The 14,048-nt window shown below is 57.2% G+C and overlaps 2 protein-coding genes across 5 annotated transcripts; one reads left to right on the top strand and one right to left on the bottom strand.

Annotated features, from left to right (window-relative positions):
• The first annotated feature begins 2,362 nt into the window (after positions 1-2,362).
• On the top strand, positions 2,363-7,380 carry LOC133216881 (diacylglycerol O-acyltransferase 2-like). 2 transcript variants are annotated; one of them, XM_061361955.1, is made up of 8 exons: positions 2,364-3,097; positions 4,695-4,823; positions 4,897-5,004; positions 5,258-5,328; positions 5,441-5,645; positions 6,038-6,212; positions 6,293-6,495; positions 6,661-7,380. In XM_061361955.1, the coding sequence occupies exons 1-8, from the start codon at positions 3,058-3,060 to the stop codon at positions 6,813-6,815; spliced, it is 1,086 nt and encodes a 361-aa protein (XP_061217939.1). In that variant the 5' UTR covers positions 2,364-3,057; the 3' UTR covers positions 6,816-7,380. The 2 variants fall into 2 exon arrangements, with proteins under 2 accessions (XP_061217940.1, XP_061217939.1); XM_061361956.1 differs by lacking the exon at positions 4,695-4,823 and having other exon boundaries at positions 2,363-3,097.
• An 838-nt stretch (positions 7,381-8,218) lies between these two features.
• Positions 8,219-13,775, bottom strand: P2RY4 (pyrimidinergic receptor P2Y4). Of its 3 annotated transcripts, none has more exons than XM_061361954.1 (2): positions 13,738-13,775; positions 8,219-9,922 (listed from the first exon to the last, which is right to left on the bottom strand). In XM_061361954.1, the coding sequence occupies exon 2, from the start codon at positions 9,904-9,906 to the stop codon at positions 8,782-8,784; it is 1,125 nt and encodes a 374-aa protein (XP_061217938.1). In that variant the 5' UTR covers positions 9,907-9,922; positions 13,738-13,775; the 3' UTR covers positions 8,219-8,781. The 3 variants fall into 3 exon arrangements, with proteins under 3 accessions (XP_061217938.1, XP_061217936.1, XP_061217937.1); XM_061361952.1 differs by lacking the exon at positions 13,738-13,775 and adding an exon at positions 12,179-12,480; XM_061361953.1 differs by lacking the exon at positions 13,738-13,775 and adding an exon at positions 11,227-11,504.
• Positions 13,776-14,048: the final 273 nt, after the last annotated feature.

Genomic DNA, 14,048 nt, shown 5'->3' with positions numbered 1-14,048 from the left:
CCTGGATTGCCTGTGCCAGGCCGTACCATCTCTCCACCAGATATCAGGATGGTTTAAGTCCCCCAGGAGGACAAGGGCCTGTGAGTGTGAGGCTGCTCCTGTCTGTCTATAGAGCGCTTCATCCTCTTGATCAGGCGGTCTGTAACAGATCCTCACAGTAATGTCCCCCATTGCTGTTCTCCCTTTGACCCTGACCCACAAACTGTTGACTCATCACCTGTCCCCAGACAGAGTTCCATACTCTCCAGCCTATGGCTGACATATATAGATACTCCCACTCCCTGTTGGCTGGATCTCTTTCCTGTAGAGCCTATAACCTTCCACTCCAACACTCCAATCATCGGAACCATCCCATGATGTTTCTGTGATGCCAGTGATATCATATCTCTGTAGCCATGTACACATCTCTTATTCCTTGTGTTGCCCATACTACAGGTGTTTGTATAGAGGCATCTGAGCTGAGCTCCAAATGAAGCTGACTCATTGGCTAGAGTGGCTGAAATAGCTCTGCATCAATTCAAGCATTTATTAAAGGTGCTGGCAATTGACTTGGGAGTGTTGGGACGGAATGATGCCCCCCGACCAACACATCTAGTTTAAAGCTGCCTTGACCAGCCTGGCAAGTCTCCTACAAAAGTAGCTGTTGAGCTCCACCAGGCTTCAGTAGACCTGGCCTCCCAGCTCAAGTCCTGTCTTCTAAGTAACCAAACCCCTGACTATAGCATCACCCTTCTAACCATTTATTAACCTGCCAAATCTGCCTGGCCTTTTCAAGGTCCTCCCCTTTGACCTGGAGGTTTGATGGAAACACTCTCTGAGCTCCAGAGCCCCAACCACCTTTCCCAGGGCTCTGTAGTCCTTCTTAATGATTCCCAGGCTACTGCTGTCAATATCACTGGCACCCACATGGACCCTGATCAACAGGACTTACTAGACCAGGCAGCCTCTCAGGAACTTCCCTGATCTGAGCCCCTGGTAGGCAACGCTGCCATGTCACACCCTGCTCGCTGAGCTCCTGGCCTGGGTTTTCTCCCACTCAGGCTGCTCGCCTCAGCGGAGCTGCTGGCTTCTGGACAAGGCCAAGCAAGGGCCTGATGCTCCCTGGGTGGCTCTTGTTGCTCAGAACTGAAGCTCCTGCCTGTGTTTCCTGTCCCTCTGGTGTTGGAAGTGTCTTCTCTGGAGCTGCTCACCTCGGCAAAATAATATGTATATATAAATATTTAATAAGTAAAAACTCTTGTGCTGCCTAGTTCCTGTTGTTAAAATTCATCACTCTTCATGCCAGGCTCTTCCAGAGCAAAACTGTAAAGCTGGTTTCTAACAACCAGGGTGTTGGGAATGCAAGATGGTAGATGTCGGATGCATTCACTTTGGCAGGCAGGTCTGCATGCACAGCTGGGTGCTCCATGAGCTTTCCACAGTTGAATTCTGCTGTTCCTGAGCATGCAGACTGAAGTGTTGGCGTTATTTTTATGTGATGTAAATCGGGTATTTTAAGGGCAATGTCTTGAAATGCTGATACTACACATTGTAGAAATGCCTTAATAGAAATGCTTGTCCTTTTGCTCATAACAAAAGTAACATGGGGGCTGCATGGCCGTAACACATACAGTGTGATATGCAGGGAGCCCTACAGGGGCCAACAGTGCCATATTCAGAAGTGAAGTACTGCACTGGTGGTCAGTGTGCTTGGAAATCTACTGCCAGAATAACCCTGAAGGGGTGAAAACCTTTTCTGGATTCCTCTGAAACTGGTTTAAATAGCTGCTAGCACTAATCCTGAACTGAGTGAGAAGGGAGAGCATGAGTGTTCTGCCCTACATGGCACTGACCTGGTGTGCAGCAGGCATGTCATTGGGTAAGGAAGTGAGGAATTGTGGCTGGAAGACCTGGAGTTGCCCAGCATGGGACTGGCAGCTGAGGCTGCAGTTATTCTAAATGTCTTACAGATGTTGGGATAAAACCCCAGAGAAATCATCACTGCTACTTGCATGTGTGGCAGTGTTACCTGGAGGAGGTCACAAGGTGTTCACTGTCTGATTTGGTGCAGTCAGGTTCATCAGCAGAGCACTCTCTTGTGTCCAGGGAGTGAGATTTCCTTCCTATTAGCGTGACTCAGGCACACCTGAGAGGCCAGCTAGGCTACAGGAGAACTTGGATGTTTTATACTTGGCAATCTCAGCTCTTAACTAACCTGCCCCTGTGAAGCTGTAGCCTGCAGTGAATGCTGTTGCACCCTTTTTTCCAGACACAGCCCTTACAAGAGCAGATGATGAGTTTTTGTGGGTTCCAGATCTCTCCCATGAAGCATGGTTTAGACTTTAACAACACACTCAGTCCTACATGTGCACTTATTCCTTTCCTACTTTTGATGGTAGCTGCCTTTTCCTTGTGAGTACTTCTGGAGAGGTAGATCCTGAGAAGTAGCTCCAGTGAACCAGTTCCTGTGGATTTTCACCTTTCCTTTGGCTCTTGGCCTCAAGCCCCAACTCAGTGCTGCTTTTGTGCTGTTCTTGTTTCATTTTCTTATCAGTTTTTTATCCCCCATTCCTCTCCACTTTGGCTGAGCTAGCAGGCTGGGCTGGCTGACTCCAGTGGCCCTTTTAGGGGTGGAAGAGGAGGGGACAGTGCTGGGGCTGATGGTCAAGGCCTGTCAGGCGGGCTGCCTTCCCATACCACAGAGGGGGAGCTTCGGGATGACGTTTAGAGCAGAACAGGGTTTGTGAAATACCCAGCACACGGACAGTACCATTACCAGGGGAAGACAGCTCCCACGGAGCCGCCGCTGGTGCCGGCAGCGGTGCCTTTCTGAAGAGCAGTGGGTGTCTTTTGCCACAGCAGCGCCTCACTGCTCAGCGTGACTCCTCGTCCTCCCAAGGACCACCAGCTCTTCCTGCTCTGCAAGCCAGGACCAGAGCAGGTCTGCTCCCCTCCACAGTGGACGGTTTACCTTGGATCAGCTGGTTAAAGCCGCTGGATACACAGTCACCCTCCGGCATTTCCAAACTCACCTTTTAACCTGCAGATCCAGGGGCTGGCGCAGAACTCCCTGCCACCATGAAAACAATTATTGCAGCCTGCTCTCAAAATCTTAGTGGTAAGATACTTCCAAAATGGGTTTGAATGGTTTCTGGTGCTCTGGAGATGCGAGGAGTTGTCAGGCAATTGCCTTTTGTTGTCACTATTGTCTGTCCACTTCAGACTTAGGGGAAAGGGAGATGTTTGGAGCGATTTGGGGTTCACAGCACCAGAGGAAAACATACAGTTGCTCAATAGGAATTAATTTCTGACAATGCATTCAGTAATGTTACTCCTGCAACGTGCTCCAGAACGCTGCAAATTCCCCTTTCTCTTTCCTTGCTGCCCTGGACTGTGAGTCCAACTTCCTGGGTTTGAAGAGGCTCCTCTCACTGCAGACGGGCCCAGCAGCAGAGCCCATGGGCCTTCTCCGTTTTCTCTCTGTGGTGTGGTCATTCATGGAGAGCTTGGAGGGGAGCTGGGAAAAGGAACTAAGAAAAGCAACGCTTTGGTGGGCATGAGTTTTCTCAGCAGAGCTTTGCATCTTCCCTGGAAAACAAATAGGGCTTTGGAAAATTGACGTAGGCAGGGCTGTGAGGGCAGCAGGGCTTCTGGAGGGCGAGCAGGGGTGGGTAGGAGGGAGCGACTGGGGTACAGAGGAAACAACTCTTTAATACTGGTGATGCCTCTGGTGTTTATTTTGGTTGTCCCATTCATGACTTGGATTGAGCCTGAATGAGTGGAACCAGCCACTGAACGCAGGGTTTGGTGATTCTCCTCTGAGCTGCAGGTCCCACAGGAGACCTAAGGGTCTCCAGCTTGGGGAGCCATGGGGACAGGTCTGCTCTTAGCCAACATGCTGGTTTTGGGTTGTTTTCCCAAGAAAACAAGGCTCTTGTGGCACAAGGGGTAGCTCGCTTGCACCCGCAGCAGCAGCTGTGCCGGGTGGTCTCGGGCACAGTGGACCTTTGGCCAGGAGCGGTGCATGAGCAGAACAGGCACCTTGGGATGGTTTTGGGGAGGAGGAATGGGGCCGTGCATGGAGTTTGGATCCTGGCTCCTGGCCTGGGGCAGTTAATGGTTCACCAAGGTCAGCTGGAGGGAAGGGGGCGGTGGGGGGAGTGGAGCTGCTGCAGCTGCCGGACTGTCCCTTGCTGCAGGCAATGCTCCATGGGGACAGCTGTGGGGACAGCCAGCCTCGGCCACCCTGCTCGGTGCCCTGCCGCAGTCCTTGGCACGAGCTGGGGTTGGACACTGCCCTGCGCCTCCCCCTGCACCAGCTGGGAAAGACACGAATTCTCTGGGAGCCTGAACATGGGAAAGGTCCTGGCCTTTGGGGAGCTGGGCGTGGTGTGGGATGTGCCACTGCACTCTGCTCCAGTGCTGCACCCAAGCTCATGGGCATGTCTGGGCCCAGGGTGCCCAGCCTGCCCCCTGCTCAGCACAAGGCTGTTCTAAGAGCAGCCAGCATGGTCCAGAGCTCTCAGGATGAGCGTCCTCCACCCCACCCCTCCTCACCCAACTGCTTCATCCTTTCCATCCTACTTCCCACCTCACCGCTGCATCCCAAAGCCCCAGCAGCCACAGGTGCCCCTGGATTCACCCCCTGCCAGCCCAGTGGAGCATCTTCGATCCAGTCTGTGCTGCTCTGGGCTGGGTGCCATGTCCCTTCACAGGCAGCCGCGCCAGCATCCAGGCCACCCTGCGCACCCTGCTCACAGCGCCCTGGCCCTCGCAGCGGGATATCCACTCCTGGCTCCAGCTTCTCTCCGTCCTTCAGTGGGTGCTCAGCTTCCTGCTGCTGGGTCAGTGAGTAGGGGACTGCAGGGGGTCCCATGAGGCAGGAATGCACCCACTCACCCCCTCCTGCTCCCACAGGGATTGTCAGCCTGCTGCTCCTCATTTACCTTGTGTTCACCAGCTTCTGGCCCATCTCTGCTCTCTACCTGGCCTGGATCATCTTTGACTGGGAAACACCGGAGAAGGGTGGGTATGGGCACAGGTCCCCTTTTCCTCCTGCTTTGCAGCAGGATGGGGCATGGGGTCTCCTCTTTCCCGGAGTCCATCCCAGCATGGCAATTGGAGAGCACCACGTTCCACCTGCTCCTTCCTTCCTCTGCCCCATCATCATCGCCATGGTGGGAAGAGGGACGTGGTGGGTCTGTGGGTAGTGTTTCCCATGAATCCTGCTGCCTATTGGGGTGGGCATCATCTCCTGTGGTCCCTCCCTGGTTTGCAGGTGGCAGGAGGTTGCCATGCCTGCGTCGCTGGACTGTGTGGAGGCACTTTCGGGATTATTTCCCTGTGAAGGTACAGTGCAGGGAGCCAGGGTGCCAGGATGGGACGTTCGTGCAGGTGGTGGTGGCACCACCTAAAAGAACATGCCACTGTTATGTCCCCACAATCCCTTTTATCCCCACAGCTGGTGAAGACACACGACTTGTCCCCTAGCCACAACTACATCATTGGCTCCCACCCTCACGGCATCCTCTGCGTTGGCGCCTTCTGCAACTTCATCACGGGCTCCACGGGCTTTGAGGAGATGTTCCCGGGCATCCGGCCCTTCCTCACCACCCTGGCGGGCAACTTTCGATTGCCCATCTTCAGGGAGTACCTGATGAGTGGGGGTGAGGCTCTGTGCTTGCTTACCTCATGGGCTGCCCTGCAGGCATGGCTGGTTGTGCTGCCTTGAGGGATGCGGCCACTCCCTGCCCCGCTCCTGCCAAGCTCTGCTGCTGCCAGGCAGAACCCAGAGGGTGCAGTACCCGTGGGCAGGGAGCTCCCCAGTCCCATCTGTGGGAAGCCCGGGTCTGATGTCCTCTGTGCTCTACCTGCAGGGCAGGCAGAGCCCGCTCCTGCAGACCCAACCACTCCAGGAACCCTGCCGCAGCAGGGGGAGCTCTTGCTCTGTCCCTTGCATGGTCCCAGAAGGCAGGGTCCCTTGCGGGGTCCCTCAGAGGGTCCCCGAGCACTGCAGGGGCTGGCAGTCCCACAGCACCAGTGGTCCATTCTGCTGCAGGGCTGTGCCCAGTGACACGCCGTGCTATCGGGTACCTGCTGTCCAAGAACGGCACCGGCAATGCGGTGGCCATCGTCATCGGCGGCGCGGCCGAGTCACTCTCCTGCCGTCCCGGCATCACCACGCTCACCCTGAAGAACCGTAAGGGCTTCGTCCGCTTGGCCCTGCAGCACGGGTGGGTCACGGGCACCGCCACCTCTATGGGAGTCTGGGGGTCCTGGCATCCCATCCCCACTCACCACGTTCCCTCCACAGGGCCCACCTCGTCCCCTCCTTCTCCTTTGGGGAGAATGACCTCTTTCGCCAGGTGGTCTTTGAGGAGGGAAGCTGGATGAGGAGCATCCAGCAGCGCTTCCAAAAGATGATGGGCTTTGCTCCCTGTGTCTTTTACGGTCGGGGCCTCACCTCCATCCAGTCTCGGGGTTTCCTTCCCTATGCCAAACCCATCACCACCGTAGGTGAGCATCTTCTGCCTGGGAGGAGGGGATACCCGAAAAGTGGAGGGGGGGAGGAGGAGGACACCCCGCAGTGGGTGGTGTTGGTAGGCAATGTATTATACAAAGGCAATGTATTGTACATCCCCAATAAGCTGGGCCAACCTGACCTTCCTCCTCTCCTGGCAGTGGGGGAGCCAGTGACAGTGCCCAAGATCGAGGACCCGAGCAGTGAGGTGGTGGACATGTACCACGAGATGTATATCCGCTCCCTGCTCAAGCTCTTCAACGAGAACAAGACCAAGTACGGTCTGTCGGAGATGGACGAGCTGCACATCCTCTGAGCACGGCTTGGGGCCGGCGGCCAGATCCTGGCTCACAAGGGCAGTGCTCTTGTGGGTGGGGATTTCAGCCATACCGGCATGGGGGACACACGGGGGATGCACAGGGGACGGTCCCCACTCTGGCCCTCGGCTCCTCTGGCCAAAAAACTGAGCAGGAAGCAGGAGAGGAGGAAGCAAAGGGAAGGGGAACTTGGGAAAGAGTCCTCTTTGAAAGGGATTTGGAGGGGCTGTGGGTGTCCCTTGAAGATGTGGGGCTGATGGGGGGGGAATGGAGAAAGGCTGGGGGCCAGTGCTGGGCATGGTTCCCTCAAGATAACCAGGACACTGTGAGCTTAGGGAAGAGGTGTCATGTGAGGAGGGGACAAGATGGGCTCTTTGGGATAGCATCCCAATGGTGAGTGGGACCAGGCTGGGGAGATATCCCCCCCTGGAAGGGACACTCCAGGACCTGGGGACAAGTGGCCTCAGCCGGTACCATGTGGTCCTGGGTGAGCGGTGGGTGCTGCTGTGGCCCCAGATGAGCCTTTTCCACCACCTCTGTACCCAATACAGAATTCCAACCCTGCAGCTGTTCCTATGTGTGTGGCGGGGTCAGGATCAGCAGCGCTGCAGGTGTACCCTGCACTTCCCATGTGGGTGAATCTGCCACCCATGTCCCCTTGCTGGCAGTTCCATCTCCAGGGCTGGGGCTGTGCTTAATGGGGACCCTTGCATGGCTCAGGTGTAACCAAGCAGCTCCCAGGGACCACCTGGGCCACATCAGGTATAATGGGAGGTGAGATGCCACAGCTGCTTGTACTGCGTTAACTGAGCTTAGGAGGGAAGTTGTCTTCTCTGCTTCCACTTGAGCAGTGAGTAGGGGGTTCTCTGTGTATCACTGTCTGGTGGGATGGGAATGGGGGGGTGGGATATGGCATCCCTGGGGACCTCTTTCCCCCCAGGTGACCTGCGTACCTCTTGGTGGGATGCGCTGTGTGTGGCCAGTGCCATGGGGGGGAGGGGGGGGTGATGCCCCGATAATGCTATTAGCATCCCTTCCCTAGGCAACTGCAGGCAGGGCTCATGGGGGCAATGGGAGACAGTCCCTCCTGGGCTCCCTATGACAGGGACACCCCCATCCCATCCCATCCCAGATGGTGTGTGAGAGTCAACAGTACTGATAGCCATCTCTGGTCTGCTGTCTGCGTAGGCACTTGGTCAAACAAAAGGGCTGAGTAAACATTTGGAAAGCAAACATCCATAAAGGCAGATTCCCAAGGACTCTCGTCACCGCAGGTGTCACTGCTCTGGCTCCTCCCTCTGGATGACTGGTGCTGGCTTTCCTTCACTTTCAGACACTTTATAGGGTAAAGGGGGTAAGGGTTAAGGTCCCTCTCCCTCCTCTTACAGGAAGAAACAGCATAGAGAAAAGGGAAGGGGCTTTATTGAGGGGTGATGGGCAGCAAGTACCCCATGCTGCATCCCTCCCTACCTTTCCCAAGGCCACCAGTGTAACAGGGGCACCTCTGACAACCTCCACCAGGTACTCAGAGGGCCCGGTGTCGGCTTCATCCACAGATTCAGTCTGGTCCCCCCACATTGCTATTGAGCAGGTTGGAAGGGCTGTGCATGCCCAGGAAGGGACCAGTGTCCCTTCTCTTTGGTGCCCCACATCCCCAGGAGCACCCCAGGATGGGATACCAGCTGCCTCCCCAAAATAGATTTCTCAGCATTTTTCCCATTCCCATGGGTCCCCCAAAGGTGGTCATGCCCCAGCTGGCACAAGCACCCTCTTCCTATGGCATTCTGGGGCAGGGCTGGGACAAGGCCCATGGCCACCGGCCCTCAGCCCTGCAGTGTCTGCCCCCGCAGAGGCTGGGCAGGGCAGGTTTGGGGACCTGGGGATGCCAGGGTGCCCACATGGAGCCCCGGGGGGCTGCAATGTATGGAGACCAGGGATGAGGTTACTACAATTCCCTTTGGCCCCTCAGCACCCGCCTCTGCTCCGTGCTGTCCCAGTCCCACAGGTGTCACTGGGAGTGTGGCTGCCGCCCAGGATGCTCTCCATGGAGGGGGACACCAGGGCCAGGTCACAGGTGGGCACGGACCGAAGGCGATGGGCTGGCCCCCGGCGCAGCTGCCCCCGGTACTTGTCCCCAGCCATGAAGTACAAGATGGGGTCAAGGCAACTGTTGATGCTGGCCAGGGGCCGAGTGATCTTGTAGGTGAAGTTGATGATGTTGAGGGTCCGACAGCTGGCTTGGAAGTAGCGGGAGGTGTAGTAAATGGTGCGGGTGATGTGGAAGGGCACAAAGCAGATGGCAAAGACAGTGAGCACGATGATGATCATCTTGATGGAGCGCTTCTTGTAGGAGGGCATTCGGGGGCTGGGGCTGGAGAAGCTCGACTTGCCAAGGCTCTTGGCCATCAGGCAGTAGCACAGGACGATCACTAGGAAGGGGACCCCAAAGAGGAGGGCCATGACGGAGGAGCTGTAGTGCACGTAGTGGTCAAACTCCTCGGGCTTGGTGGTGTCATGGCACAGGGTGGTGTTGCCCTTGGAGCTGGTGGTGACGAAGATGAGGTTGGGAATGAGGCAGATGGTGACGACAAGCCAGGCACCCACACAAATGATGCGGGCATGCTTGGTCTTCACCCAGTTCAGGGAGCGGATGGGGTGGCAGATGCCCACGTAGCGGTGAATACTGATGCACGTCAGGAAGAGGATGCTGCTGTAGAGGTTAGCATAGAACAGGAAGCGCACCACCTTGCAGAGCCACTGCCCAAAGGGCCAGTTGTTGCGGTCAGCATAATAGTAGACCAAGGTGGGGAGGGATAGGACATAGAGTGTGTCAGAGACAGCCAGGTTGAACATGTAGGTGGTGGTGGCGTTCCAGGGCCTCATCCTGGACATGAAGATCCACAGGGCCCAGGAGTTGAGGGGCAGCCCCACCACAAAGACGATGCCGTAGGAGATGGGCAGCAGGATGAACTTGAATTCCTCGTTGAAGACACACTTTGCCTCTGCAGCTGCGGTGGTGTTTCCTCCTAGCCAGGAAGCTGGTGTCGGTGTCCACAGGGCAACTGGGAACGTCCGCACTGAAGTGGCCATGTTCTCCGAGCCAGATCTAGGGGAGCAGTTAATAAAAGTGCATTAGTCGTTGATCCCAACCACTGTCAGGCACAAAGCATGGAAGGGAGCCAAAGATGCCAGATTTGCCCCCCCTCCAGGAGCTTCGGCCACTTTGATGGTTCTCTGGTTTTTCTCAGCTTGTGCGTTCGGGCCTCGCGGGGAGCTGAGGGGGACTTGACAAATCCTCCCCTTCGCAGCCCCTGCAATGACACCCATTAATCATCCCTTTGAGCAGCGCGCAGTGACACCAGCGCCGCGTGGAGCCGGGAAGCGTGCCTGAGACAGAGGACCACGCCGGCCCCGCAGGGCAGCAGCCCCACGGCGCGGCGAACAATGAGACCTTTATAAGCAACAGCAGCCCCTGCCCAGTGCCAGCACAGCCTCTTGGAAGCCGGCTCAGCCTAATTGGCACCATCCTGACAATGCTGCTTGTCCCAGAGGGGTCCTTGACAGAAGAAAGGCAGGAGGAGAAGAAAGGCTTGTCTGGGGGAATATTATGGCCCGGAGAAATCCTCGGGGGGCTGTTAAAGGAGCCTTTGGGAGTGAGTGTCCCTGGACGGTGAGGGGCCTCCAGCTGCCGGGTATTCTCCCTAGGAGAGGGATGATGTAAGCCCTGCAGAGAGGAGCTGCGCCAGAGCCGAGTCCCAGCTCAAGACAGTGCAAGTTCATAGGGCAGGCAGGATGTTTCCTTTTGCTCAGTGTTAGGATCAGAGGCTGGGATCTTCATCCTCCTGGCAGATTGGGCCCCAGCGCTGAGGCAGGAGGGGGAGCTGGCAAAGGGTTCATGTCTCAGGATGTCTGGAGTTCAGAGCCCACTCCACCTGAAGGAAGAAGGAGCTTCTGCCACCATCATGGTGTCCAGCAAAGCACCACTGAAGGCTGCCTGTGCATTGGCCTCTCCACACCTCTCACTGTTCCTGGCAAAGCAATCCTGGATCAGCCACTTCTGCTGGCCAAGGGTGGGTACTTGGATGAGTAACCTGGGAGCAGGAGCATCTGCCATGCTGCTGGCAGAGATGAGGGGGTACCCAAACCATATCTGACGGAGGGAGCGCTGGGGTGTCTCCAGTTGCTGTTGGTCCAGAGCTCACCCAGGAGGTGATGGGCATCAGGGTGCATCCTATCAGCCTCCTTGATCCTTTGGCTCCCTCGTCATCCCCCTCCTGTTTGCCCCTTGCCTTTCCCATGGAGATGTGCAAGTGGATGGCTTCTCATGGCAAGCGCTGTTGGCAAGAACATCCCATAGGGTGTACCCATGGGGTCAGCTGAGGTGTGATCCATCTCCCTGCAAAGCCTCACCTGCAGAGACATCCCTGGGTTTACAGAGATGACCATAAATCGATCAGGAGGCAGATGGGCAAGCAGGAGGCTGCAGGGCCAGCCCCTCGGTGCCACACGCACCTCTGTGTGCTCTGTTTGAGGAGTGGGCTGAGCCACAGCTTCAGGCTCACATCAAACACCCTGCAGCTTCCTTCCTGCTGCGGCCGGTGCAGGCAGCCAACTCCTTTATTACAGGGATGAGTTCAGAGAGCAACAGGCAGGTCCTGATCAAACATTAACAATGGGAAGAACTCACTGTTTTCCCAGAACCAGGTAGCAAACCCCAAGCCTCCGACCGCTGGTGCCAGCAGTGGCCCTTGGGGTGCTGTGCTGGTTGTGCTGGTCCCAGCCCAGCGGCTGCACCTCTTCAGTCTGTGATGCTGCTGAAGAAATGATGCACCGGGAGATTTATTTCCCTTTTCTAAGTGCAGGTGAGCACGAAGCCTTGAGCATGACCAGACCAGAGGCGCTGCAGGGTTCAGTGGCCAAAGTCAGTGCCCATGACATAGGTCAACAACCAACTAAGACATGAATAAGGCAGTAAATCCGGTGTGAGAAATGCATAAGGAGAAAGCCTGGCAGCTCTGTGGTACCAGACTGCTTGGAGGAGAGTGCATCTACACAGCTTCCGGCGGCAGATAAAGCCCGAGCATCATCAGTGCTCAGCAGCATGGTTTCACCATTCCCAAGTAAGCTTCCCTTGAGGATAACCACCAAAAAATGAAAATGCAAAAGAAGATGACATTTGACAAGCTTTATCACAACAGATTTGCTGCTTCCTCATCTTAGTCATGATCACAATCCATGGTTTAACTTGCTGATTCACGTCATAGAATGGTTAGGGTTGGAAAGGACCTTAAGATCACCTAGTTCCAACCCCCTGAAAAAGCAAACTCCAGCTGTGCAAGAACAACCTGGGCTGGAATCTTACCAGCATAAAAATGTACCTGCAGGGGTTTTCTTTCCTGCACCAGTGCACCCAAGGACACGTCACCACCAGGCCCCCTCCTGCTCCTTGCTGATGTCCCCAGCAAGGCCCTCCCTGGCCGTGGCCTCTCCAGAGTGGGCTTTTCAAGGAGGTGACCTCTGAGCCAAGCATTCACTGCCACAGTGGGAGATGGGAGACGCTGCAGGGAAAGGACATGGAGCTGGGGATGTGATGCCAGCTCCCACCCTGCCCATTCCGTGCATGCTGGAGGGCTGTGAGGCTGGGAAATCCCTTCACCATGGCAAGCACAACCTCACAGATGTGAGCTTGGCCACTGCAGTGCCCTGGGAAGCAGCGAAGGGTCCTGCAAACCCCCTGCGTGGCCACCCACCGTTGGGAAAGAGCAGGAGCTGGTGTGGGGCCATGGGTTGGGGGCAGACGCTGCCCTTGGCCCTTTGCTGCATGAACAGAGCTGTGCCCTGGCTCCTGGCCCCATGGTCGTGCCCAGCCTGAACCCGTCCTTTGGCCCCAGTGGGGGCCAGCAGCTGCCCCCAGCCCTGTTGCCCCTGCAGCTGGCCAAGAACTCCTGCCCTGTGGATTCCTGGGATGTTAGAAAGGCACCAATGAAATGAATGAGTGGGGCAGCGCCGGTGGCAGACTCTGCCCTGGAGCCAAAGTCCTGCCCGGCGGCGGGACCGGATAGGGGTCGGGGATCGTGGTGCAGCGAGCAGGGGCTTTGGAGAGGGGCGAGAGAGTGGATTTTGGAGGGGAGGGAGCAGCCGCTGGGGGATTCGTGGCTGGGTGAGCCTGGGACCGGCTGCCGCTGGAGCACGGGGAGAGCAGGGCTTTGCTTCTCGCCCAAGCGCTCGGAAATTGCAAAACAAGGGGAAATTGTGCAAAACATCCTGCAGCAGGACCCTTGTCCCTAATCGCCACGGGCTTGGTGCAGCCAAAGCCCCGGCACAAGGGGAGCGTGACCTCATTTCTTTTCAATCCTTCCCTTTGACTGCAAGAGCAGCCAAAGCACGACCCGCCTGCGCTGCCTGGGTGCCGGTGCCTCCTCCCCAAGGACACCAGTGAGCTCGGGTGCTTGTCTCTGCCCACCACATCCCCTCCCTGCTCTGAGGTGACCCCTTTCTCAGCTGGGTGGGAGGTGAGGGTTTCCCTTCACACTTGGGTGGGCTGTTCCTTGACCCTCTGCCTCCCCAGGGAAGGGCAGGAGCACAGAGCATCCGGCTAAGCCACAGCAGCCCAAGGGCAGCTTTGCCCTGCAGGGAAACAGCAATTTGAGGAAGAGGAGAGGAAGATGAAGGAGCGGAGGTGGGCGCACAGCAGCCCTCGGTGATGGAGGAAGGCAGTGGTGTGTTAAGGAGGAAGATGCACGGAGGGATCTGGGGATGTTGGAGGGATGGGGAGCTCTGGCTGACCCACACCCACCCGGCCCTGGGTTCCCACCTCCATCCCTTACAGGGCCAAAGCCCCTCACAGCGTCCCCCCAGTGCCCAGCTGCATTCACACGGCTGTGGTGCGGCCGTCCCGCTGCTGCCCCTGCCCCGGCTCACCTGCGGACCTGCCTGGGGGGGGCTCTCAGCAGCGGGGCCCCGGGGGGCCCTGCTGGAGGGGCTGCGGGCGGCCCCCGCCGAGCCCTGCCGCGCCGTGTGCCCGCTCCTGCGCTCCCACCGCTGGGAGCAAAGTGCCCGGGAGAGGCAGGGCTGGAGGCGGGCAGAGGAGGGGCAGGAGCCCGCAGCGATCCCTGCCCGTGTCCCTGCCCGCCCCAGGGGCTGCCCGCAGGGCTCAGCCCCGCTCCGCTCCCCTCCCGCCCATCGCCCTCGCAGGCCTTGGGCCATCTGCAGACCCTGCAGCAGCCCCCAAA

Source organism: Neopsephotus bourkii, unplaced genomic scaffold, assembly GCF_033783945.1.
Source record: "Neopsephotus bourkii isolate Nb327-2 ecotype Australia unplaced genomic scaffold, CSIRO-AGI_Nbou_v1 NB_1067, whole genome shotgun sequence".
In the NCBI taxonomy this organism is placed as follows: Eukaryota; Metazoa; Chordata; class Aves; order Psittaciformes; family Psittacidae; genus Neopsephotus; species Neopsephotus bourkii.
The sequence above is the reverse complement of the archived record's forward strand: the minus strand, read 5'-3'. Positions and strand labels throughout refer to the sequence as shown.

Excerpts from the sequence above, each read along its gene's own strand:
- LOC133216881 (XM_061361955.1), top strand. The coding sequence starts at position 3,058 with ATGAAAACAATTATTGCAGCCTGCTCTCAAAATCTTAGTG. Across the intron at positions 5,329-5,440 it reads GGGATTATTTCCCTGTGAAG|CTGGTGAAGACACACGACTT; the intron begins GTACAGTGCAGG and ends TTATCCCCACAG. Across the intron at positions 6,496-6,660 it reads CAAACCCATCACCACCGTAG|TGGGGGAGCCAGTGACAGTG; the intron begins GTGAGCATCTTC and ends CTCTCCTGGCAG.
- P2RY4 (XM_061361954.1), bottom strand. The coding sequence starts at position 9,906 with ATGGCCACTTCAGTGCGGACGTTCCCAGTTGCCCTGTGGACACCGACA.